Here is a 27,423-nt window from a genome sequence, read left to right as displayed (position 1 = left end):
CGTTTTCTCCTGGATCAAATCTTCTGTTTCCCCCAACTGCTACTGCAGTTCAGGCAGTAAAATAGTAATGAAACTAGTTTCTCAAATAAATCTACACAGTATCATCAGATCCATATTGATGAAAGAACTCTTTCATTATGTCCCTCTCTCATGTCAAACTGTTCAATGGCTCTCCAAAGCTGGTAGGAAAAATTCTAAACTTAGTAACTTATTGATGAAGGTGTGCCTCAGTTTTGCATTAACATACTTTTCCAAATACTTTGACAGACACACAAATCCTCCATTTCTAATAATTTGGACTACTCACTGACCATCAAATAAGAATTCTCATACATTCCCATCTCACACATTTGATCACAATCCTGTTGACTTGAATGTTTTGTTTTGGGTTTTTTTGCCTAATCAAATGTTGTCAGTCCTTCAGTGATGGAGTCATATCCATCTACTGACCTGAAGGGTTTCTTATCAGTCCTAAGGGAGGTATTTTCTCCCTTCTCTGAAGTCTTGTGGCATTTCACAGTTGTATTAAGCAGACAGAGAATTATTTATAGAGTGACAACAGAATGAAAGGTGGCATGGTTGATTTGAAAATATATACTTCTTGAACAGAAAGAGCTCAAAATGTGAGAGAGGATGATAAATATGAAAAATTTAATTAGAAAATTAAAGAGATATTAGTAACATTTTTGAGCATGTGCTATGCAACAGACCATACACTGTTTTCCCTGAATTTGCACATTTATATCTATAAGTAGGCGCTATTTTTATCCTCTATTTACAGATGAGGAATATGAGGCTTAGAGATGTTATAGGACTTAGACAAGGTCATCCAGCTAATAACAAGAGAGGTAGGATTTGAATAACCCACATTCTTATCCCTTAGGCTATAGTGCACTTAAGATGTGTTCTCAAGGAGGAAGAAAGGGAGATTGGGGGAAATGACCCATTGAAAGACTAATAGAAAGATGAATTCAGAGAAGCAGAGGAGGGAAAGAATTAACAATGGAGAAATAAAAAGATGGAGTGACACATGGGCCAATAAAATGGAGCTTAGGATTCTGGAGCTGGTTCTGTCACCATTTGTCTTCCAGGGTCCTCCTTTTAGAAGCAGATCTGTTGTAGATTCTTCAATGGCTCAAATTCAGTCAGATATTTAGTTTTCAGCTTTAAAGTTGTAGATATGCCATCTTACTGGTTTGTCAATAGTTGAGTAGACTTTAAGGACTAACTTATACCCACCAAATATCTAAGAGATCTATAGATAATCCAGATAACAATATATTTGTGTACAATGACCCTATTTTACAATACATTCAACTCATAGCTGTCATCACAGGACACTCATAATGGATATGTCCTACCATTGACTTCTCATTACATTTAGAATAAAAACCAAAATCCTTGTGTTGGTCTCAAAGGCCTACATGGGCTAACCCCTGCTGAGCTTTCCAAGCTTGTCTTGTGCTCCTCTCTCCCTTGCTCTTTACATTCTAGCTATAACCATCTTCTTCCAGTTCTTTGAAGAAGCCAAGCCCTTTTCTCCTCAGGGCTGAACCTGTATACTATTCCCTCTAGCTGGAATACTCTTATCCTCCATTTTTCACTTAATTATATGAGGATCAGAAGTTAAATACTTTAGTTTCTTTTACTGATTTTAGTTAAAGAAATGTAATTTTTACAATTATATTTAATGAAAAGCCTTGAGGGGAGATAATCTTATTAGCATAAGCACCTTGAGAATTAATTCAAAGTGTCATGATGACTGTACAAGTCTCAGGAAGATAACAAAAAGAAGTCAGAGGACATTTACATTCCAGTGACCCTGTAAAAAGTCACTGTTGGAAGGTAGCCAATAGGGGCATAAATTTTTAAAAATAAAGATACGTGCTGTGTCTCTTGTTAATGGGACAAGATCTTCAGAGAGATGTTTTATGACAAGGATTGTAAATACAAAATGTCTAGTGTAACCACTTCTGCTCATTAAACTGTTATAGAAACTTATAGTTCACTAAAGTGACAAAATGTTTTTGTAATAAGAAACAGAATGGGCTCGCTTAAGCAATAAATGAACTTACCAGCCCTAAAGTTCAACCTACAGCTGTAGAAGAATTGGCATCACCTCAGACAAACCTGACCCAAATCCAGTGAAAAGCTTGGGCACTGCCACGCCACCCCTTCCCCCCCCAATGATTCTCATCAGTCAGGGCTCAGTTTTAAGATCACTTTCTCTGAGAGGCTTGCTCTGGGCACTGTATTTAAAGCAGCACTGGTCAAATTTAGAAAATCACTTGGTCAAACTACAGAGGCCCAGGCCCTCCCTACTTTAATAAATCAGGGCCTCTGTATTCTGTATTAGCTCTCCAGGTCATTCTCAGACTCACCAAAGTTTGAGAACTGATTCAAATGTGTATCCATCCTTTCATACCTTTGTTCCCTATTAGAGCATCCCATTTGTTTCCTTTAGCTCTATCACAATATCTATTTACACGCGGTTGGTTTTCTGTGTCTCCTGCTAGACGATAAGCACCATGTGGGCAGGGACCGTGTCCTTCTTGTCAATAACTCTATCTCCAGTGCTCAAAGCAATAGATGACTTGGTATGCACAGGATGAATAAAAAAATTTTTCAATGTGGATTTTATCCATAGTTAGTGCAGCCAAGACTTGCTTTATAGAAGTGAGTTATAAACTTTTTATTTTCCACCAGAATCTTTTTAGGGATGCTACTAATTACAGATAAAATCAGAGTACAGTCAGCTGCTGTGATTTAATCAGGTTTGAGTGTTCCAGAGTTCTTCCCACATGGCCTCCCTTGGATCCCCGGAGGCAGTATAGGACCTGGCTTCACAGTGGTTGGTCTCTGTACCAGCAGCATCAATGGATAGTACAAAAGGAACGGTGGGTAAAATTGCTGACACCTTAGCACAAATCAAAGCAGTAGAACCAAAAGTCATTTTATTCTTCACTAGCACATTCAGGCAGTGTTCTTAAAAGCCAGATTCACTTATGAATATCCTTGATGAAGCGGTAAATATCATTAATATTAAATTTCAACCCTTGAATACACATCTCTTTAATATTCTGTGTAATGACATGAGACATAAGCATTACAAAATATTGTAATTGTCTTGAAGAAAAGCACCTGTGCAATTCCTTGTGTTGTGTGTTGAACTAGCTGCCTTTTGCATGGTACACCAGTTTTAATTAGGAAAAAAACAACAACTGACAAACTATGGTCATTAGGTCTTGGTATTTGGCAGATATCTTGAAAATGAACGAGGTAAACCTGTCACTTCAAGGAGATGAACTGACAGTATTTATTGCCAAAGATAAAATTTGAGCTTCCAAGAGAAAATTAGATTTGTGTAAAATTTGTACCTGCTTTGCAATACTTTAAGATTTTTCTGATGAGAGAGGTGGTTATCTTAGTCCATTTGGGCTGCTGTAACAAACCACTACACGCTGGGTAGCTTATAAACAGCAGGTATTTACTTCTCACAATCCTGGAGGTTGGGAAGTACAAGATGAAGGTGCTGGCAGATTCAATGTCTCGTGAGGGCCCACCTCCCAATTCCTAAACAGCTGACTTCTAGCTGTGCCCTAATGGTAGAAAGGGCTAGGGAGCTCTGTGGGGTCTCTTTTTATAAGACACTAATTCCATTCATGAATGGCGAACCCTCATGACTTAAACACCTCTCAAAGGCCCCACCTCTCAATACCATAATCTTTGGGGGTTAAGATTTCAATATATGAAATTTGGGGGGACACATTCAGACCATACCAGTGGTGATATTAACAAATGTGATTTTTAAAATTTTATGTAATGTAATATGCCATCATTTGGGAAGATCTGCATAATTCAGTGAACTAATATTTTCTAAATGACCAATGTGGAATCACACATGGATAAAAAATTATTCAAAGTGCAAGACAGGCATGAGGCTTAATGTAACAGTGTAGAAAAAAGTTCATTGATGTGGTTTCAGACTCCAAATTGCAATTAATCTTCAAGGAGTTATCACTTGAGGAGTTTCAGTGTAACATCAAAGAATATCCATGATTGTTTCAAAATGCTATTAAAATAGCCCTCCCTTTCCAACTACTTATCTGTGTGAGGCTGGATGTTCTTCCTATACTTCAAACCAACATAGCACCACAGATGGAATGCAGAAGTAGATACGAGAATTCAGCTGTCTTCTATTAAGGTGGGCACCAAAGACATGTCAGAAGTATAACACAGTGTCAGCCATTTTATTCATTAACTTTGTTTTGGAAAACAGAGTTACTTTTTATAAAAATATTTATGTTAACCTGTAATGGGTTTACTATTGTTATTTTTAAATGAATTGATAAATAATTATTTCTAAAATTTCTGTCTTAATTTCTACTGTGTATATGAGTACATATATCCCACATAAACAAAAGCTCTTTGAGATCTTTGTAATTTATGAGAGTGTAAAGAGGTCCTAGACCAAAATGTTCAAGAACTACTGCCTTAACAGTTTTAAAACTTCTTTCTTTGAGGAGTTCTAGCCTCAGAGATAGATAAATCCTGATGAGTTCTTTCTAATCCCTTTCTCCTTTTATCAGCTAGACCCCAAGTCCAACAATTGCCAAATGTCTCTAGTTTAGTTCACATAAATGTACATTCCCATCATGTTTTCCTAAGCAAAGAGTTTAGTCACTTTGGTTAGATTTTTGAACTTCTTGGCGTCAATGATTTGACTTGGCAAAGAGCCAGGTTGCTCACCTGGGTAACATATTCACAAACCAGTTCCTAGAGACATAGCTCAACTGAAGCCTCATCTGGGTTCTGCCAACTTAAGAAGGCAAGCTCATTCCTTGCATTTTTTCTTTTTGGACACCAACTATTCTACTCAATATATTTCTGATGGTGGAATATAATTTTGTTATGAAGGGCCAAAGAAAAAAATAAAGTACTAGAAATAATAGATCAAATAAAAAGAGGCTAGTATTTATTTAGCACTTGCTCTAAGCCAAATACTCTTATATATGTTACTTCATTTAATCCTCCCAACATACTATGAGGTGGGCATTGTTATTCCCATTTTACAGATAAGGAGAGCAGGAAGATAGCTGTTATATAGCAGAGGAGATATGAAATCAAGGCCTCAGTAGCTCCAAAGACAGATTAATAGAGGATCTGGGTTGTGTCAAATGCTTTATGGATGTGGGGATAAAAATATTTCAACTAAGTCTTTAGAATTGCCTCAGACCAATGATTCTCAAAGTATGGTCCCTGGACCAGCAGCATCAGCATTTCTGGGAACTTGTTAAAAACACAGATTCTCAGGCCGCAATCCAGACCTGCTGAATAAGAAGCTTTGGGGGAAGTCAAGAAACAAACACAAAGGGCAGGCCAACTAAACTAAGTCTATCAAGATACTAAAATATTACAGAAATAAACCAGAAATATTGGGTCAGTTAACTCAGCTCTACTCTTATGTGGGGAAAACGAATTGGTCTCCTATTCCATACAGCTAATAAATTCCTTATTAGGAATTTGTACATGTGGCAGGAAAATAATATTTGCCATGTATAATGTTCTGCTTCCTTCTAAGAAAGGCTGATCCTGGTAACCAGAGAAGTTTTTGCTTCCTAAGCAAAGCTCTGAACCATTTTCTAATGGCTTCTTAACTCCCTACTCCTCCCTTGATGCCCTGAAGGATGAGCAGTACAGTACAGACCTCTAAAAACTCTTATTTGGGATGGGCGCCTGGGTGGCTCAGTTGGTTAGGCCACTGCCTTCGGCTCAGGTCATGATCCTGGAGTCCCGGAGTCCCGGGATTGAGTCCCGCATCGGGCTCCCTGCTCGGCGGGGAGTCTGCTTCTCCCTCTGACCCTCCCCCCTCTCATGTGCTTTCTCACTCCCATTCTCTCTCTCTCAAATAAATAAAATCTTTAAAAAAAAAAAAAACTCTTATTTGGGGATTGTCTTAGATCAGATTCCCTACAAGCAGAGCCTGAGATGGGGATTCTTGCGCAAGTAACCTATTGAGAAAGCATTCTCAGGAGAAGGGGCACAGGTTAAGCAGCAGGGGAAGCTAATCAAAGATGTGTTCTTAAACAGATACTCGCTTCAGCCTGATCCCGTGGGGAGCTCTGGAGCATGAATTTTACCACAGTTGGTCCTATTTGGAGGGAAGGGAGCCAAGTCTTTGTACACCCCTCTCTCAGTCGCTCACTGACTGTGCGCTGCTGGTGGTGGGATGATGGTGAGAGTCTAATCTCCTGGGCTAAGTGCTTCCTGGTAGCTGAGGGTAGCACTTCAGGGCAGCTGTGAGCTATTAGCGGACAACCCTAATGGCAGTTGGGGGATGGGCAAACCTAGATAAAAGGGATCTGGATGGGGCACCAACAGTATCTACTACATCAATATCTTTTGGATCTCCGCTCATATCCCTGGGTATCTATATCCATGCCTGCCTCGGGTATGAACTCTCCTCTCTATCCCTTGGCCTCACCGAACCATAGTCTTGGACCAGCCAGCTTTCTGTTCTCCACTCAGCCTATAAGGTAAATCAGGTCAAGTGGCTACATTTGTAGGATCCCAGATAGTTTGCAGAGGGTGTTGAATATATGCATTATCCCTTATTTTCTGCATCCTTTCACAACTTTCATATCAGTATATGGGGTTCCCAGTTGTAGGAGTCTAATCATTGTGACTGAACTGGTTTTCCGTTCTTTGATATAATCCTTTATATTTATCAAAAGACATCAATCCTACAAAATTGCTGAGTGGTGCCATGTCTCAAAATGTGCCTCAGCCACCTCCATAATCTAGATGTTGATGAGAGATTCCAAAACAGAAAGGTGCCCCCCCAAAATATATTCTGGATATACCTTCTCTGTATGTATTCTTTGTTCATTTTTATCACATGAGGAGACTTGCCTTGAAACTTTGGCATTGGACCAAGGGGCCCCTGCCATTTTAACTGAGGTTCTAGGGTCACTTGCTTGTGTAGGAGGTCTAACGTGGCATTGCCATGCTAAACTGTGCAGATATGCCTGGGGATTTTACTACAGTCAGATCATTAATGCAATATCCGTTAGAAATAGCTGACAATGGATGACTTTTCTAAAGTTCCTAGAAACTTATAATTGGGAAAAAAACTGTTAATTCTTCCCCAACACTGAAATCATTGCAGTGTAATTACTTGATGTTTTACTTCCAATATTGCAATGAAGAAAGCCTGGAAGAAAGGAACTCTTTGGCTCATTATATTAAGTGGGTAGGATCTATTATGTACACCAGAGACCCAAGGGTCATTGTTAGAGTTTTTGTTAATCTTTGTTGATGAAGTAGATACATAGGAAGGGTGATGAGGGAGGAAAGCATAAAAAGAAGCAGGAGATTAAAAATAGCTTTGGAAAAATTATGGCTAAATCTTCCTTCCCTGTTTTCTTTATTCCTAATATTATAAATAATGTCTTCTTAAGATGAAAAGTTAAGAAAGCAAATAAATTCCTAGGGTTTTGGGTTGAGAAAGATATTAAATTGTGTGTATACAAAAAAGAAAACTTTGAGGATTTTTGAGGTAAAGTGACTACATTATGACAAGAAAATGACTAGCAGTTCTTTCTGATTGAGTGAAGAAAAGTATACCTTCCATTTGGTTCAGAGAGTAAGCAGTAAAGAGATATGTTTTTAATTGTGTTCTGGTTTTGGTAGTTTTTAAGTGCCATGCCATGGACAACCATTTAGAAAGTGGAAGGATATTCAGGATTATGTCCTTTGTATGTAGGTAATTTGAGGGAGAGCCTCCACAGTCTACATGGCACCTTCTGGTTCAATCATTCTATAGTCTCTACTGAAAGAAGATAGTCTTTTAAACTGCATTATTTCTTTCTTAAGTGGTCCCAAGAAATTATCATAGACAAGAAAGTCAACTTTGATATTTACTAGAAAAACTGATTTTTCTCTTGTAACATTATCAGCCTTTTTCCCCCCTAAAAATATGTTTTATTGCATGTTCATTGCAAATCTATTTTGTAATTCATCTCTTACTCATTTAAGTCATAGGTATCTGCTAAAGAATATCTGTCAACCAGCCTGGAAACATTCTTCTAATAGTAGAGGTGAAATGTAAAGATGGTTACTTTTTTTGTCCTCTGCAAAATACATTATTTTCTTAAAGTTCCACTTATGTTATTTAATATTTTAACTAAAAATGTTTAATTTGTATCATAATAATTCAACAATACAAATTTTGGTCACCCACAAAAGCATGTAGCTTTAATTACATTATAATAATCCAGTGATGCAAATTTTTATTATCCTGAACAAAAATTGTAGAGAAAGAATGGACTAAAATATGGCAAGCAGTAGATTTATAGACACATTCAGCGTGTGGTGTGAGTAGATGCACAATAAGCACAAACATGAAAAAATTAAATCGCTCCTGCTGGAGAATTTGAACCTATGAAAATGCCACTCTGTAATGGATCTTATGTTCCCAGCTAGGTTTCCATGGTTTTGCCACTTGTTCACAAAGCCTTCTTTAGGCTTTTGACATTAAGTGTTCATTACGGAGAAGAGATGTGTGCTCTTGAAAAATCCTCCTTCCCACATATGACTGGAAAAAAAACTTGAGTTTGGGCACAGTTATAGCTGTTTTCTGAGAATTTCATCATTTGCCTCCATAAGTGAATAGTCTGTGCACCTCATTTGCCTGAAAACTGTACTACATCAGCAAGATGGATCATTTGGCTTCCTTGTTGGTCCTGGGGGATATGAACACAGCCCACAGATCTACCAGCAGCCGACTGCTGGTAAATGTTTACTTATAAATTAGCACGGGTGATAATTTATTAAGGTAATAAGCATAGATTACATTTAATGGCTTAGACATTATGCATTATGAACAGTATTTTATGTTTAGTTGAAGCAAATGTATATGATGATTAATATGATACCCAAATGTAACTCAGAAATTGTGCATTAGAGAGCTTAAACCAAGTCAAGCCATGTATCGTAGTACATCTGCACTTCAATTAAGGTCTTCAGGAAGGTTCCACAATGGCAAAGCAGTATCATTTCATTCACCTATACTGTGTATCAGGATTTGTTTCTTAGATTCTCTTCTTCCTCCATAAATTGACTCATTCAGTTACTGAAGAACATTGTTTCTCTCTTGACAAACATCACTGCATCAAAACTTTGGTTTCTGAAGCTGAGGTGAATAATCTGTCAGCAGGGACACCATGACAGCCTGGGATGACACAACAAAGAAAGAGAAAGAAAGAAAGAGAGAAAGAGAGAGAAAGAGAAAGAAAGAAAGAAAAGAAAGAAAAAGGAAGGAAGGAAGGAAGGAAGGAAGGAAGGAAGGAAGGAAGGAAGAAAGAAAGAAAGAAAGAAAGAAAGAAAGAAAGAAAGGAAGGAAGGAAGGAAGGAAGGAAGGAAGGAAGGAAGAAAGAAAGAAAGAAAGAAAGAGAAAGAAAGAAAGAAAGAAAGAAAGAAAGAAAGAAAGAAAGAAAGGAAGAAAGGAAGAGAAAAAAGAAAGAAAAAGAAAGAAAGAAAGAAAGAAAGAAAGAAAAAGAAAGAAAGAAAGAAAGAAAGAAAAAGAAAAAAAGAAAGAAAGAAAGAAAGAAAGAAAAAGAAAAAAAGAAAGAAAGAAAGAAAGAAAGAAAGAAAAGAAAGAAAGAAAGAAAGAAAGAAACGAAAGAAACGAAAGAAAGAAAGAAAGAAAAATGGGTAAACATTAGCAAGAGTCTGCTTAGGGACTTAAGGAAGAGGAACTGGATTGCCACTTTGAAGGCCTGTCATTAAAGTGTGTTTTCCCAAGGAAATGACAAGGGGACAGTTCTGAATTAATATTTATTTTTATTTGGATAGAGGAAGGTCAGGAGGGATCAGGCTGACCCGAATAAATGCAGAAACCCCATGTTTACTTAGGCCTCATTCCAGGACTAGTGGGTAAGAGAGGTAAAATGAGATACCATGGTGGTAGCCATGACTGGATTTTCCAGTCATAAGTGAAACCTAGGTATTGGCTGGTTTTGGAGAAATATAATCCCTCTCATCCTGATGTTATGCTGTGGTTTGGTCACTTGTAACCTAGAGAAGTTTAGAATCAATCAGATGTAGAGTAAGAAAAGGAAATCGTTTGGGCTAGTGAACAATGTCTATCTGAATGTGGGTCCTCATGAAGGAATATTTATAACCAAGAATATAGCTTCCCATTAGGCTGTCACCCACAAATGGTAATTTGCACTGTTACTCTTCCCAACTTCCACAATAATGACAATAGTAATAATATCAGAAACCACCACAACAAATGCTTACTGAATGCTTAACTATGTACCAGACTAAGTGCCTTATCATGTGTTGGTCACTTAAGAAATATTTGCCAGGCACTATGCTAGGTGCTGCTAGGTAAGTTAGAGAGAAATGTCTATACATTATCTCATTTAATGCAATAAGCTTCTAAGGTAACTTCTGTTATTATCATTTATAGATGGGAAAATCCTGGAAACAACAGATAGTGCACAACCGGGTTTGGACTCAGGTTTCTCTGACTTCACTCTTAGGAGGTGGTTTTACTGCCTTACAGGTACTTACTGTCTCCTTTTGACCATACTGTATGTGTCCCTAGCCTATATCAGAAATGCAGGTCTTATATTTCATAGGTATTCATTGAATGTATTTATTGAACAGTTACCATGTGTTGGGCCCTGTACTGAGTGCTTTATGTGCATCATACCACTTAATATCCTTCCCTACTTGTATGAATTGTTAAGAGAGAGAAAATCCAGACGAGGAAGGTGTAGGTATTTTCCTGAGTGGTGATAGTAGGGGATAGATCTGCATCTGCCTATGCGTAAGACCTGAACCACTATGCTCAGATGACTCTTACTTCATTTAATCCTCATAAACTTACGAAGTTGTTCCTATTTTTATCTCCATTATCATATGAATAAACTGGACTTATACTTGCTCAAGATCACACAGAGAGCCAGATTTTAACTTGATTTCCAAAGTCTGTGTTCTACAACCAATATCCTATATCGCCATTGGGCTACAAAAATGTTTTGAGCACATATTTAGGGTGTCATGCACCATCCCGGGTAAAACGAAGAACAATATAGACAAGATCGACGCTCTTATGAAGGAGTTTTCATTATAGTAGGGGGACAGGAAACAAGAAAATATCAAGTAGTGGTAAGTGTCATTAGAAAATAAAATAAAAAATGGAGGGGCACCTGGGTGCCTAAGTCGATTGGGCGTCTGCTTTTGGCTCAGGTCATGATCCTGGGGTCCTGGGATTGAGCCCTACGTCAGGCACCCTGCTCAGCAGGGAGTCTGCTTCTCCTTCTCTCTCTCACCTTCCCCCCCGCTCATGCTCTTGCTTGCTCGCTCTCTCTCTCTGTCTCTCTCAAATGAATAAATAAAAAATCTTTAAATAAAATAAAATTAAAAATGGGATAAAGGAGGCTGGAGAATCTCTTAAGAGTGGGTGGCCAGGGAAGGCCTTGTTAAAGGAATGGCATTTGAAATCTGAATGACAAGAAGAAACTAGGAAGGCCAAACTCAGGGATAAGAACATCTCCCAGGTAAAATATTTTAGCTTCTTTATGGGTTTCTAGGATCACATCTCAGGTTTTGTTTTATTTTTAATGGTCATTGCATGTGTCAAATTTATTTTCAAATGTTAAATCTTAGAAAGTCAACTTGGAGTAGAGTTGCCAGACTTGGTTAAATCAATAAATACGGACAGTTAAATTGGCATTTCAGAAAGCAACATTTAAAAACAAAAACCAAAAAACTATAAGTATGCTCCAAATACTGCATGGGACATACCTATACTAAAAATTTATTTGTTGTTTATCTAAAATTCCAGTTTAACTGGGTATCTTGTATTTGATCTGGCACCCCTAACTTGGAGAGAAATAAAGGACTAAAATACTGTGAATTAGATTTGCAGTGGTCTTGTATTATCTAAGGATCATCCTGATAGCAGTGCTTTGAAGTATCAGCTCTTTTGCAGGGTCCCTTTAGGTTACTTTAGGTTCACAGTAAAAATTGTAGGCAAAGGAAGAAAGGTACTTGACATTTTATGAGTCCTACAACCTTACTAATTATTGAAAAATGCAAAAGCAACCTTTGTGGGGAGGAGAGGGTATATTAAAAAAAAAAGGGGGGGGATCCAAAAGCCTGTGCTCTATGGAGAGAATGATATGATTACTAGAGTGTTCTGACAAGCATAGCTAGAACTCACCCAACATGGAGGCCTTGAAAAGCTCCTCTAAGTACTGAAAGAGTATGCATTTGCTTTAAAAATGTTATATGCTTTTAGAACAAGCCCCACCCAATTTAGTTATATACTTGCCATCATTATCAGTCATTATGGACATGTTAGAACTTGAGGCTAGATTATATTTTTCCTTTCTTTTTCCATCTGATTTTAAATGAAATTGTGTGTGGAAATCATTCTCTAGACAGTAGTCCTGTCCAGTAGAACATAGTGCAATTATCAAAATGTTCTATGTCTCTGCTGTCAAATACAAATAATGTAGCCACCAGCCAAGTGTGGCTATTGAGCACTTAAAATGTGCTTAGCATGTCTGAGGAATTCACTCGTACATTGTATTATATTTTAATTAGTTTAAATTTAAATAGAAATAGCCACACGTGCCTAGTAGCTATTGCATTGGATAGGGAAGTTCTAGAGGAAAACAGATACTGTGACTTTAGAACATCCCAGATAAATCTATCTCAGTAGTGTTGAGCCTAAACGCCATTCTAAATAAGCTACGTAAGAATCATTTCTTTGCACGTAAAATAGGAATTTAGACTAGCCAATCTCTAGGGTCTCATCTCTCTTGAAAATGTCATATTCCTATGACTTGTACAGGCTGAGTGGGGACTGCATACTATTCATTTTTTTTTTTTTTAATTTCCAATGCCTGGCAGAGGGACTGGCACCCAGTAGATGCATAGTGTATGATTGCCAACATGAACTTCACTCAGTGGGACCTCCAATCGTCTAGCTCAGACACATGAAGAGTGTAGCATGTGTGTCACCTCCTCTCTTCCAGAACATAGGACTTCAGTAGCCTGTTGGTGAGATTGAGGACCTATGAAAAAAATCATTTGCCATCGATATGGCTTGACCTGTTTATCTTATTTGTGAGGAAACCAGGACCAGAGAGGTAATACCTATCCAAGATGGCACAGCTGACTAGCATTAAAGACTATATAAAGTATATAAAGTAAGCAGTATGTAAAGCATGCAGCTAGGGTACAGGTCTCCTCGCTCGCAGGCAAGTATTCTTTCTATTTTAGATGCTCTACCTTCATTTCAACATGGCTATGCCTCTTGTTTGCTTTAAAGTATATTTTCCCCTAATAATAGTGGGCACTTCAGGAAGGTGGGGTATGGAGAGATGGTGGTAGGGCTTAGACAGATGGAAAATAGGTGGGCATAAAATTTCACTTTGTGTATGTACGTGTGTATGTGTATCTATCTATGTATGTATATATATATATCCTTGTAAGCATATCAACAATGTGAATACATGATGTATTTAATTTTTTAAAGTAAACTCAAGGGACGCCTGGGTGGCTCAGTGGGTTAAGCCTCTGCCTTAGGCTCGGGTCATGATCCCTAAGCTCCTCCTTAGGGACTCCTCCTCCTGGGATGGAGTCCCACATCGGGTTCCTTGCTCAGCGGGGAGTCTGCTTCTCCCTCTGCCTGCCACTCCCCCTGCTTGTGCTCTCTCTCTGTCTCTCTCTCTGACAAGTAAATAAATAAAATCTTTAAAAAATAAAGTAAATTCAATTTAAAGATGTTGTTTAATAAGCTCTTCAAAAATTCGGAAGCGCAGAGCATCTCCATAAATGATATTTTGGCAACATTTCTTTTAATTTTTCCCCACTGGATTTCTACAAAGGTCATATTTTAACAGATTTAGGTTGATTCATCTTTGTAACTTCAATCGTTTTCTGAGAAAGAATAGAGCTTGAGGAAAATTTTTTGCCATGCCTCTTCCTGAGGTATATGGTTGGAGAGCTCACATTCTCTTTTTTGTCATCTAGATCTTTGCTATTCAAAATGTGGTCTGCAGGACAGCAGCATCTGCATTATCTAGGTGCTTGTTAGAAATGCTGGCTCAGGTGCCTGGGTGGCTCAGTTGGTTAAGCGACTGCCTTCGGCTCAGGTCATGATCCTGGAGTCCTAGGATCGAGTCCCGCATCGGGCTCCCTGCTCGGCAGGGAGTCTGCTTCTCCCTCTGACCCTCCTCCCTCTCATGCTCTCTGTCTCTCATTCTCTCTCTCTCAAATAAATAAAATAAAATCTTTAAAAAAAAAAAAAGAAATGCTGGCTCTTGGGCCCCATCTCGGGCCTACTGCGTCTGCACTTTAACAAGATCCCTACGTGATTCAAATAGACATTTGAAGCTTTAGAAGCACTGGTCTAGGTAACGTGGCAGTTGCCATTTTGACCAAAGCTAGTGTCCTGAGGTGGCAAGCTGGAAAGCACAGTAAAAAAAAAAAAACCCATCCCTCTTATTAGATATGACAAACTTAGGCCTGACACATAACTTTCCTTTGAAAAGGGAATCATGATTGGCTTTCAAGCAGCCATAGTGGAGCTCAAACCCCTGCTGGTCACTGTATTAGGTCAACAATGAAGATGAGGTCAGTGATAATAATTGTAATAATATTTACAGTATATTAGATACTATACTAAATGCTCTACATGTATTATTTTAATGCTCACAATAACCCTATCTATTCCCATTTAGATAAAATGTATTCCCATTAGATAAAAAAAAATTACCAGAGTCTTTTCCAGCTCGGTTTTCTGTACTCCAGAAGTTGCAAGCTATAAACTACATTTCCCAGAAGCTAAGGTGCAGACATGCCACTCAAATGTATCTACTCAAGTCTTAGAGCCATAAGTGAACAATGTGCAGTGGAAGCCATCCTCTGGGAGATTAGATCTTCTGGTCTATTTGCAGGTGGGGGTATCTGGTTCTGCTGGGGCAGCGATAATGGGGTATCTGGCATTTAGTTTCAAGGGTCTTAGGTACCAGGCTTTGGGTAGCTGTGTCAGTGGTGTTTGGCTATTAAAGAACCACAATGTTGTTGGGTGATTGTCCTGCCTGTATTTCTGAATATGTGGTATCCAAGAATGATTTGCTGCACCTTCTTTCCCCAGAGATTCTGGGCACTGCTAAATGTCTTTTAATAAATTCCTATATTATCTTTTTATCTTTCCTAGAGTGGACTCTGTTTTCCAGTAAGACTCCAGCTGGTACAAAAATTGAGATCAGTTAAATCAACTAAAAATGAAAAAAAACAGTGGTACTAAATTATGGCACTTGAATATCAGTTTTCTAGAGAAGAAGGTGATGTTTGGAATATTGTAACACACAGATGTGAGGTTAGTATTTCCTAGAATAGCAGTGATGAAGGTGAAACTTATGTTAAGGGAACCAGTATTTTTTAAGATTTGTTGCAGTTCTCAAAATGTTCAATACCTAAAACAGATATATCTATAAGCCAAAGTCAAGTAGAGAACCAAAACAATGAGCTAGGTAAGTCATGAAAGGAAGAGAAGAGAAAGGAAATACAATTTCTTTGAACACTCATTTTGTGCCAGGCACTGAATTAGGGACCTCTATAAACATTAACAAGGGGATTGTAAAATAAGAATTATACAACATAATGGTTGGCAGGCAATGGTGGCTGGCGTTCAGGCTGATCAAGAGCAGTCAGAATTTTTATTAAAATAGATATATTTGGAGGCATCTGGGTGGCTCATTTGGTTGAGTACCCGACTCTTGATTTCAGCTCGGGTCATGATCTCAGGGTCATGAGATTGAGCCCAGTGTGAAGCCTGCTTGGGATTCTTTCTCTCCCTCTCCCTCTGCCCGTCCCCCCTGCCCTCTCTCTCTCTAAAAAATAATAATAGAATAGATATATTTGGAAGGATATCAATTTTACACCATTAAAAACATAATATAAATACTAATAAGCAGTAATAATCTATTATGAACTTTCTGGGAAAAAAATAGATGCCATATGAGCAAGTCATGTAGGTGGATAATCTCAGTTGCTTATTATTTACCAAAAGGTATGAATGACTAAGTTAGGGTCACACAGAGAACCCCTTCTTAGTCTCCATTCCCCATTTCTTGCTTACCATGATTGTCCACTTCCTGTTTTCAGCCTCTGGGAATACTAGTGATCGTGGAGAATAAAACACTTCATCATCCACTTCTTCTGGCTTTCTGGGCAAGCAGTGTAAAAATGTCCAGTCAGAGGCAGCAACTTTAGCAGTCTAAAGAAGAGATGGGATGAGACTGTGTTTTGACTAGCATATGCGGCTATCACATTTGTCTTCTTCAATATTTAAACACACATATGGTGTGGAGTCAGAGACCAAATGCAAAGGGAGAGATGAGGCAGAGTGGTGGTTTAAATTCAAGGCACCAAAGGGAAACGTAAATGGTACTTTCAGCTTATGGAATTTTATAGCCATTTTTTTGATTTGGGAGATCATTACTCCAAATTAAACCACTAACTCAGTTTTCTGGTTCTCTGTCTAGAGGGATTGTGGACATTTCAGTAAAGAGTTCTATCGGTACAATTTGTGGCTGATAGCAAAAGTCACCCATTATGCCCCAATATATTTTAAAAGTCACTTTTATGGGATTATGTTATATTTTGAGCTTATCTCCAAGTTACGGTTTTTAGCGGTTGAAGCACATTTCATCACTAATTAAGACACTTTTGAGAGAGCTTGTTTGGAGGTTCTAGCAGGGGAGCGCAGCTACTCGTATACCCTTGACCGAAGAACGGTCCTCCTCTATCGGGGAAGGTCGTCCTCTTCGACCGAGCGCACAGCTTCGGGAGGGACGCACATGGAGCGGTGAGGGAGGAAGGGGACACCCGCCCAGCCAGCCAGATCAGCCGAATCAACCCTGGCGATCAATGGGGTGACAGATGTCGCAGCCAGATCGCCCTCACATCCTAAAACACTTTTGAAAGAGAGCGTGCTGAGATAGGAGTGCACTAAACAGGCTTATGGGCACTATGCACCAGAGGTTTCCTTCTTAATACAAAAGTCCTAACAGTTTCAATTTTCTCCAGCCATTAGTCCTAAAAGCTACATTTTCCCATCCATTTCCATTGTTCACTTACAGATTCAAAACTGCATTCCCTCATAATTTCTTACCTCAAAATTACTGCCTTTGTACTAAAATTTTGTTTTACTTCCCATACTTGTTCGAGGTTCAGAACCTTCTGAATTTCTAAAATAGTGGCAAAGTAACATGGGAAAGGAGTAACATTTGAGTCAGTCATACATCAGTGAGATGAATGTCCTTCAAGCCTGCAGTCCCAGCACCACAAAAATGCGTAAGGTTGGTCAAGGCAAGTACGAGATAAACCACAAGGAGTTTAGAATTTCTCCATGAACGTATTTGCCACATATATGACAAGGGATTAGCCATAATGTATAAATAATTCCTATAGCCAATAATGGCAAAAAAATAGAAAATGGGCAAAGGATAGGATAGCATTTTATAGAAAAACAGATGGAAATGGCCAGTAAACATGAAAAGATGTTTAGCTTCACTAGTAATCAAGGAAATGCAAAATTTAAAAAGCATGAGATACAGATTTTAAAAATTAAAAATGTAAATAACTAAGAATAGAAAGAGTGTGGAGAGAGTATAAATTATCAATTCTTTTTTGGATGGCTATTTAGCAGCATTTATCTATTTTAAAAAGTATATACCACTTTACCCAGAAATTATTTTTCCAGCGATCGATTCTCCAATAATACTTGCACAAAGAAATATGTATAAGGATCTTCATTGCAGCATTGTTTGTAATTGGGATCATTGGAAATAGCCTAATTTATCAACATAAAACATAGTCCACCCAGACTTTGGAATTCTATGCAACCATTTAAAGGAATGAAAAGTATCTAAATAAATGGACAAGAAAATCTAAGATTTGTTAAGTGGGAAATGTAAGTCAGAATAATATGTCTAATATGCCATTTATGAGCAATCAATAGTTGTGTGTGTGTATGTGAAGGCATATATAAATACACGGAAAAGGTCTGCAAAGAGATGCATCAAATTGTTGAACAGTGGCTCCCTCTGGGAATAGTCACTGTTGAAGGGATGAAGGAAAGACACTTTCACTTTTTTATTTTCCAAACTTCATTCTATTGACATGGATAAATAAGGAGCTTGTATTTATATATTGCTTTATCAATGAAATATGTACTGTGTTTGCTCAATCCCTTTCTCCACCAAAACAGACTAGCTGCTCTGCTGACAAAATCCCAATGTACACTTGCCCGGTAGAGTATTCCTCCAGAAGAGCCGTTCTCCAAGTGTGACCCGGGAGCAGCGGCATTGCAGTTCTTGGGTCCCACCTCTGACCTATTAATTCTGAACCCCAGGGGAGTGGGGTCCTGCCGGCTGTGTATTAACAGCTCCAGGCAATCCGGAGGCAGGCTCAACACTGAGAAGCATTGCTTCGGATCTTAATGAAAGGCATCAGAGTAGATGGGATTCCCCTGGGAATGAATGCCCTGGAAGCAGTAAGCAAAGCTAAACCGGACTTGAGAGGCCTTAACAACTAGAGGCAAGGACTAGCCTGAAGAACATAATTATGCAGCTTTTCTTAGAGGAGAAATCAGAAGAAACTGCATGCAACAAAAGTAGCAGTGTCTCTAGATACACACTGAGCAAAGCACTCCAATGCCTCCATGCCTCCATTGCCGTGAGAGGGAAAAGCTTGCTTCTCCCTTCCGCCCGGGTTGCAAATTCCTGCATCCAGGACAAAAGTGTCTTTCCAAAGGACATAGCTAAGCTTCAGGAGGAGAGAAATCCCTGGAGGATGCAGTCAGCGAGTCCTTTATAGGGAAGGAAAGGACAGTCGGCTGTCCCCAAAGTGAACGAGTGATTAGATGGTTCGGCCCTGTATGAATGGAATTAATGAACCTTCAGAGAGGCATCAATTTGTACCTTCATTGTAACCTGGTAACCTTGGAAAGCCTGGAGCCGCTTTTTCTTCTCCTCTTCTTGTCCCATGCTTATCCACGTGTCTGTAATTAATACATTGCCTCCACGAGCCGCTTCCAGTGGATCATTCGTCAGCGACAGCTTGGTGCCATTCTAGCATACACAAGCATGCCAGTTAAACCACTTCATGGGACAGAGAAAGGCCATTCTAAGTTTACATAAAAGGAGCATACCTCCTTGGCATATTGCTCTGCCAACTTGGTCACACTGCGATCTGGCTCATAACCCTGCAGAGGGAAGAATTCAACTATTATTTAGGCAATTGTTTTGTATTAGGCTGTCTTATATATGCATTATTTTACTCTCAACAGTATTCTCGCTGTCCTTCAAGTTGTAGCTCAGCCGCCTTCAGTGGAATGCGATATTTACATCTAGAATTCCAAACCTTTGGGGCGCCTGGGTGGCTCAGTTGGTTAAGCGACTGCCTTCGGCTCAGGTCATGATCCTGGAGTCCCAGGATCGAGTCTCGCATCGAGTCCCGCATCGGGCTCCCTGCTCGGCAGGGAGTCTGCTTCTCCCTCTGACCCTCCTCCCTCTCGTGCTCTCTGTCTCTCATTCTCTCTCTCTCAAATAAATAAATAAAATCTTTAAAAAAAAATAGAATTCCAAACCTTCATAGTGCTTTTGGGAATTTAACAAGGTAACCAGCTGCCCCATCTTTCTCTTATTATCCTTGACCTCTTTAATTAGCAAGATAAACAGGGCGTGGTGCTTCCCAGCTCTCCGTAGTGCCTCTTCTCCTTCCTCTAATAGCGTAAAAGGATTATATACATAATTCTACAAGCTGATGCAGTTTTGTCTCCCATCTTTCCACGAGCTGTGTGGGTTTTTTGTTTTGTTCTTGTTTTTAAGATTTATTTTTTTTGTAACTTGTTTCTCTTTTTATTTCTTTATTAACATATAATGTATTGTTTGTTTCAGGGGTACCCGTCTGTGATTCATCAGTCTTACACAATTCACCGCGCTCACCGTAGCACATACCCTCCCCAATGTCCATCACCCCGCCACCCCATCCCTCCCACCCCCCTCCACTCCAGCAACCCTCAGATTGTTTCCTGAAATTAAGAGTCTGTTAGTTTTTTTTAATGCTTTTTTGTCTGGAATGCTTTGCTCCACTCACTTCCTGTGGATAATGCTTTCAGGTCTCAGCTCAAATGTCTCCCTCTCAGAAGAACCTTCCCCAAGCACCGCAGCTAAATACTCACAGGCCACGTAGCAGCATTCTGAGTGCAGGGCGTGCGCTTTGAAATGGCATTTACACCACAAGTACGCTGGTTTTGCTCAAATATATTTGTTTGGGATGGTTTGGTGAGAGCAGGGACGGCGCTTGGGTGAAGCACGCCAGGTGCCTGGGACACAGGGTCTACGCAGGCCTGTCAGAGTCTTTGTGAGCACAAATGGCACACCAGAGGAGCCTTGCTTGCTTGGCCTAGTCTCAACTCTAGGTGAGGGGACGTTAGGGGGCACTAAAGCCCCCCCCGAGCTATTCCAGACCTTCCGGTAGCCCCGCTGCCTCCCTCCCCACCCTCCAACCTGTTCTGTACACAGCAGCAAGGATTGTTTTCTCTGAAGCCTGCAGTGTTTACCACTTGCTCCTTAAGTCAAAGCTGATTAAGAGTCTCTCCCTCTGCCCGCATTCCGGGTTTCTGTCTCTTTTAATTCTTCTCAACATCTTGCTGCAGGAAAGCCCATCTTATTGTTACCGCCGTACATGTCTTGCCCTTTTCTGCCATCTCAGCCTTTCACCCTTGAACACCTCCCCCTGTCGCCTCCTGGGTGTCTTTGTTGGAACATGTCAGCTCTTCTTTTGTCAAACCTCTAGCCCAGCCTCACCTCCGGACCCTCCATATGGAGGTCTTGTCAGTCTAAACACCACAGTTATTCTCACCTTCCTCTATCCTTCTCATTTTCTTGAATTCTTGGCATTTATTATAAGTCGGGTTTTATAAATGCTCAGTGGAGCATTGTGGTGCACCCTGTGATATGCCATTCATATCCCCCCCTTCGTGAATAAAGGACTCATTCCCCCAGCTGCTAGGCGTGCTGCCAGAAGATGGCTTTCAGCCGCCAACCCTCTTTGGGCACTGCCTCAGCTGCAGAGAGCTGACTCATCCAAGGTCGCATCCCCTTCTGGGGCGGCCTACATTCAATGACTGATTGACAGGAGGGGATGGAAACTTGACTCCCTCCTCCCAACTTGGAACAGCTCTAAATGGCCATCTCGGATCTAGAAGTCTCTGCAAGGTCAGATGAGGCTGTTGTTGGGCCTGCACTACGGCTCGGCTTCTTCCTCTGCCCACTCCTGCTTCCTTCCCTTCCCTTCCACAGATGTTGATCTCAAGGGCATGCCCTAATAAACATCCTGCACACCAAACTCTGTCTCAGAGTCTACTCCCAGGAACCTCATCCTGCCACAGGTATGTTCAGGTTCATTCATTTGAAACTGTGTCTATTTGCACACGAGTGTCTACTGTAGTTCCTTCTCTCATTACAAAATTCTCGAAAGAAACTACGCATGATGCTGATGATGATGGCTGCAGACATTTTAGCACCCTCAAATAGCCATAAGTTCTGGAGCTTTTTTTATCAGGATTTGGAGAAGGTAATTAATAAAGCTTTGCTAATTTAGTAACTAATGTTGTGACCATTCATACTAGTAAACATAAATGAAGAGACTTGGCCATTACCCCATGTGCCTCCTGCCCTGAAAATTTAGCCTTCCCTCTAGAGAGCAGGTTTTATACTCCCTACATATAATCATTCTTACAGAAGGAATCAATAAGTACTTCGAGAACCAACAGAGAGGTTTGGAAATTAGAAAATCACCCAACCTTGCATGCACTGGGCCATGACTGAGAATACAAAGAGAAATTCTTTACTCACAGCTCAGCTTTCAATACTAAATCACTCATTGGCTTTTACATAAATCTTAAAACCAGAGGAAGATGGTGATTAACAAACCCAGTTCAGTCTAAATATTCACTTAGAACAATGTTAAAATCATTACCATCAATAGTTTATGGAGCAATTTTACAGTCAAGGACAAAATTATGTTTTCTTGAACATGTAAGTTATTCTCAGTTGAAGAATGGGGAAATAGATTAATTATGGCCTTGGAAACTTCAGGGCTTCTTAAATTTACAATAAATCTCCTGGCTTTATCTTGAAAGAAAATAGGCCTACTTACAAATTAACTAAACAACTTCTGCACTATCGGACTTTCCCAAAGACTTTTTAAAACTCTTACTCCCACTAAGATTTAACAAAGTTTCAGCGCTCTCTGTCATTTAAATGAGTTTCTGCATAAGAACAATACTGAACCTACTTTGTAAGACTCAAATTTTTCCCTTTGGTGTTAATAAAACATCTCTGACACACCATAAAATGTTTAAATCCTATATTTTTCCAACAGAATAAAGCCTCTCCAGAAACATCTTCTAGCAGGGAACAGTTATTGTTAAGATATGTTTTCACTGTAAAAACCAAATGCAATCATAGTTTGCATTAATACAGAGCCTTTCTTCAAACTGGATTTGTAGTGACAGTGTGCTAACTTTTCCCATAAAGTGAAGAAGAACCGCCTTAAGCACATGTCCGATCTGACCCTTCATTTTCGTTTATGCTGAATGAAAGAGAATTATCTGCTGTAAGAGTTCTCTCTCTGAGTCCCCACAGTTTACTATAATAGGGTGGTTTCTAATACATGCTATGGTCCGTGCCCGCCATTCCTTCTGTGGCAAGTGTATTAGGTAGAATAGTATCCTCCCAAAATTCATTCTCAGCCAGAACCTCAGAATGTAACCTTACTTAGGAGGGTCTTCACAGATGTAATGAGTTAAGATGAGGTCGTGCTGGATTAGGGTGGGCCTACCTTAACGTGACTGATGTCCTCCTGTGAAGAGGGGCATTTGTATAAAGAAACACAGGCATAAAGACAAGAACATGGAGGCAGAGACTGGAGGGATGCAGCCACAAGCCCAGGAAGCCTGGGGCTGTGGAGACAGACAAGGAGGATCCTCTCCTAGAGGCTTCAGAGAGAGCGTGGGCCCTGCCACCATCTTGATTTTGGACTTCTAGTCTCCAGAACTGTAAACAATAAATTTCTGTTGTTCAAAGCCACCCAGTTTGTGGTACTTTGTTATGGCAGCCCTTGCAAACTAAGGCAGCAGGGCGCATTGACTCAAACTGGTTCAGCAAGAGCACTAGGGAAAAGCATTTTGTTTCCTTTTTCTTTGGCAGGAGGCAGCGGACAAGGCTGGTGCTCTACCCAGGTGCCATCCTAGGACTCCTTTTTATAGCTTTTGCTCCCTCTCCCCATTTCAATGGGCTTTTAACAGCACTTGCAGCTCTTCCTCGGAAGACAGCCCTCTGGCTACCCAGCTGCTTTTCCTACCAAAAGTGCCAGGGGATTTACCACCCTACCTCCCCTTGCTGCCCTTGACCAACGACTGGTTCAAAGGATGAAAGCCCACCTTCGGGGGCACATGGGTGGCTCAGTTGGTTAAGCATCTGATTCTTGATTTTGGCTCAGGTCATGATCTCAGGATCCTGAGATCGAGCCCTGCATCGGCTCTCAGTGTGGAGCCCGCTTGGGATTCTCTCTCAGCCCCTCCCCTCGCTCGTGTTCTCTCTCTCTCTATCTTTTTAATAAATAAAATCTTTAAGGAAAAAAAAAAGAAAGCCCACCCTCCTTGCCTCAGGTTGAGACAACTCTGGGGCATAAGTTACGCTCCTGAGCTCACCTGTGGGATCAGGCTGAAGCTTCCTTCTGTAGGATGGTGCCTGACATGGCACAAGCGTGACCAAATCATGCCGGTTTGCCTGGGAGTCTCCCGGTTTTAGCACCGATTGTCCGATGTTCCTGGAAATCCCTCCATCTTAGGCAAACCGGGATGGTTGGTGACTATAAATGGCCCTCTTAGATTCTTCCCTTTCTCTGTTCTTCTCCTATTCTCCTACAGGTCTTCCTTAGGAGTACTTCTTTAATAAATCACCTGTACACAAATCCTCATCAAATCCCTTGTGGGGAACCCAGCCCAAGACACTGATGCAGGAAGGGGTGAAGAGCACATGAAAGCCTTGGGGATTTGGGTATTTCCTACGAGAGAAATTCAGCCATTAACCCACATTGTGTAATTCATGTTCCTGGTGATTGGCAAATAAACGTCTCAAACTCAAGAAGCAGAAGCAGGGAGTGATTTTTAGGCCTGACATATTTGCCTCTGGATGTCTTAGCTTATCAGAGTGAACCCTCGCACTCACTACTGAGATAACAGCAAACACATGCCTTGCCAGAAACACACTAGTGCACAGTAATTGTGAATAGTCATCTCTTAATGAGAGGGCCAATCCTATCTTTCACTTTGTTTCTGAAGCAGTCTCTGTTTAGGGGAGTTTTCCCTTTAAAGACTCCTGATTGGATATTAGTAGCCAATCAGAAACATAATGGGGAAATAGTAGTGATGGGGTATTTTTTTTTATTTTATTTTATTATGTTATGTTAATCACCATACATTACACCATTAGTTTTTGATGTAGTGTTCCATGATTCATTGTTTGCGTATAACACCCAGTGCTCCATGCAGTACATGCCGTCTTTAATACCCATCACCAGGCTAACCCATCCCCTCACCCCCCTCCCCTCTAAAACCCTCCATTTGTTTCTCAGAGTCCATAGTCTCTCATGGTTCGTCTTCCCCTCCGATTTCCCCCCTTCATTTTTCCCTTCCTTCTAATGTCCTCCATGCTATTTCTTATGTTCCACAAATAAGAGAAACCCTATGATAATTGACTTTCTCTGCTTGACTTATTAGTGATGGGATATTTAAAAGGTTCTGTGGGGATCCTTCAGGACTGGTTTGTGTATGAGTCTCTTGGAGGGTTAATTTTTGTCCTCTAAAATGCCTATTTATTTTGTATGAGACTGGGGGCATCTTAACATAGGGCTTCTCTTTGGGGCATCTATTTTTTTTATTTGGGTGTATTTATTTATGGATGTATGTCATTTTGCAGGTAAAATACAAACACGTTAAGAAATTCAAACCATATAAAAGGATATACCATGAAAATAAATTCTCCCTCCTATCTCTGTCCTTGAACCTCCCAGTTCCCCTTCTCAGAGGCAGCAACCATTACCAGCTTCTTACATATCAAAAGGGTTACTTTGGACCCATGAAAGAAGTCATGCCTCCTGTACATGCTGTGTGAGATTAGCAGCAGAGCAGGCAGTATACAGGGGGCATTTTCACAGCCGCCTGGGACTCAGATTTAAAAAGCCGCAAGGCTGCTGGAGTTGAGTTTGAAATATAAGCTGGCGTAGATGCCATCACTGTGACCTTCACACTAGATTGACATTTTTCTACTAAATTGCAGTATTAGAAAAATGACAACATTCTCTCCATGCCTTGGGAACTCTATGCTGTCTGGATTTCATTGCTTTCTTCAGCCTTTTAGGAAAGCCTCACAGATGAGAGGCATCAGCCAAGAAGGGAAATGGGCACTCCAGAGGAAATGGGCACTCCAGAGGGAAATGGGCACTCCAGAGGGAAATGGGCACTCCAGAGGCCACGTAGCTGTAACAGTAAGGCTGGTAACGTAGCTTTAAGTTTGTGGGCTCACCTGTGCTTTCCTTGAATGGAAGAGAGGTTGTTTTCATTTAAGAAGGGCTTAGTGTCAAGGCAGAAAGTCCCCCTACCTTTGGAGTAGCCGCCTGAAGGTGCATCCCAAATTTTGCAGCACTCATCATGATGGAATGCAGAATGTTGTTCCCATCCCCAATCCAGCTGAGGGTGAGGCCTTTCAGAGAGCCATAGTGTTCCTAAGAGGCAAGGGAGGAGAAGATTACATCCAGGAGGAAATCCACTTACGTGAAAAAATTATTAAGGCTAAAATAAAGGAAACAGTCTTCACCTCATTTTTAAAGCTTTGTTGGAATGAATAAACTACTAGGTTTTGGTTGTTTTTTTTTTTTTTTTTTTTTTTTGCATTATACAGAGCAATTCAATACATGAATGTACAATCACAACAAATAGCAAAACGACTTAATATCTTAAACCATGACATCATATGAACTCATACAGAGACTCATAGTTTCATACATTTCAAATCTGAATCTTTGTTGTATTCATTCATTCATTCATTCATTCAACAAATTGAGTGCCATCAATGTCCAGAAGCTTTCCTTGGCCCTGGAGAGAGAACAATGAAGAAAGGAGACCAAAAAAAAAAAAAAAAATCACTACCTTTATGGAGCTTACATTCATTGGTATTAGAATGGGGAAACAATGCATCTGGAACAGTGGAACATGGTGTCTATGTTTGCATTTATATAAAGTTAAAAAACATGCCCATTAATATTCTTGATTGTTTACAGATATAGACATGTGTAGTTAAAGTATAAACACATGCCTGGGAATTATAAATACAAACATCAAGATAATAATTTCTTTGTGGGGTGAAAGGAAATGGAATCAGGGAGAGTTACACAGTAGGCTTCAACTCTGTTGAAAACAAAAAATTCTAAAGTAAGATTTGACAAAACTATGTAATGGGCACAAGGATGTTTGTTTTATTTTTCTTGAACTGTCTGTAAGTTTCACAGATTTTATATATTCATAAAGATAATATTTTAAAAAGAGAAAGGCTAAGCAACTTTGAGATACAGAACTACTACATGGCGAACCTTGGATTTAAATCCAAGTCCATCTGATTTAGATGCCATGTTCTTAATAAGCTGCTATTTATTCATTCAACTACTGTTTTGAGTATCTTCTGTATGAAGGCATTGCACCAGGTCCTGCAGGGGACAATATGGTGAATAGAAAATTTTATTGTCCTTCAACAAATTTGTAATCTAGTAATGATGAAGCCCCAGGGGGAAGCATTAAATTATCTGGCATATATGTAAAGCCACAGCTGCAAGCAGCCACTTGGTATCTGACATTGCTGTATCATCTTCTCTGCATGAATCTTATCCTCATCACCAAAGAGTTCCATTTCATTTTGAGTTTAACTTCACATTAATATGTGTGTGGCTTATTCAAATAAGGAGAAATATGGACCTATCCAGTTTTCCCTGTCTTCCCAGGACAGTCCATCGACACAGAAACCATGGTTGTCAGGATTCCCGGTGGCAAGACCATGTAGATTGGCTGTGGCAAACCAAATGAGATGAATATTTTCAAAGTTATTCAAGTTTCTAATTTAAGGGGACAAGGCTAAATTTGCCTCAATTCTATAAATTCTACATGTTCTTAACTCCAGTCTCAAACAATTAGTTTATTAAAATGATAGAAAACGACCTCCTTCTCAGAAAGTGATCTGGTAGTTGACCATTTTGAATATTCAAAGC

General features: G+C 39.9%; 1 protein-coding gene across 2 annotated transcripts in view; it reads right to left on the bottom strand.

The window, feature by feature from the left end:
• Positions 1–8,235: 8,235 nt before the first annotated feature.
• OTC (ornithine carbamoyltransferase) overlaps positions 8,236–27,423 on the bottom strand; it is a 64,113-nt gene continuing 44,925 nt past the window's right edge. For both annotated transcript variants that reach the window (XM_035003038.1, XM_035003029.1), the window contains 5 exons: positions 25,768–25,890; positions 19,247–19,300; positions 19,017–19,166; positions 16,172–16,309; positions 8,236–9,232 (listed from right to left, as the gene is read on the bottom strand). In XM_035003038.1, the coding sequence (XP_034858929.1) occupies positions 9,173–9,232; positions 16,172–16,309; positions 19,017–19,166; positions 19,247–19,300; positions 25,768–25,890 (525 nt within the window). In that variant the 3' untranslated portion in view covers positions 8,236–9,172. The remainder of the gene's footprint in view (positions 9,233–16,171; positions 16,310–19,016; positions 19,167–19,246; positions 19,301–25,767; positions 25,891–27,423) is intronic.

The sequence above is a fragment of the Mirounga leonina genome, unplaced genomic scaffold, assembly GCF_011800145.1.
Source record: "Mirounga leonina isolate KUSES-001 unplaced genomic scaffold, KU_Mleo_1.0 Mir_101609, whole genome shotgun sequence".
Taxonomy (NCBI): domain Eukaryota; kingdom Metazoa; phylum Chordata; class Mammalia; order Carnivora; family Phocidae; genus Mirounga; species Mirounga leonina.
The sequence above is the reverse complement of the archived record's forward strand: the minus strand, read 5'-3'. Positions and strand labels throughout refer to the sequence as shown.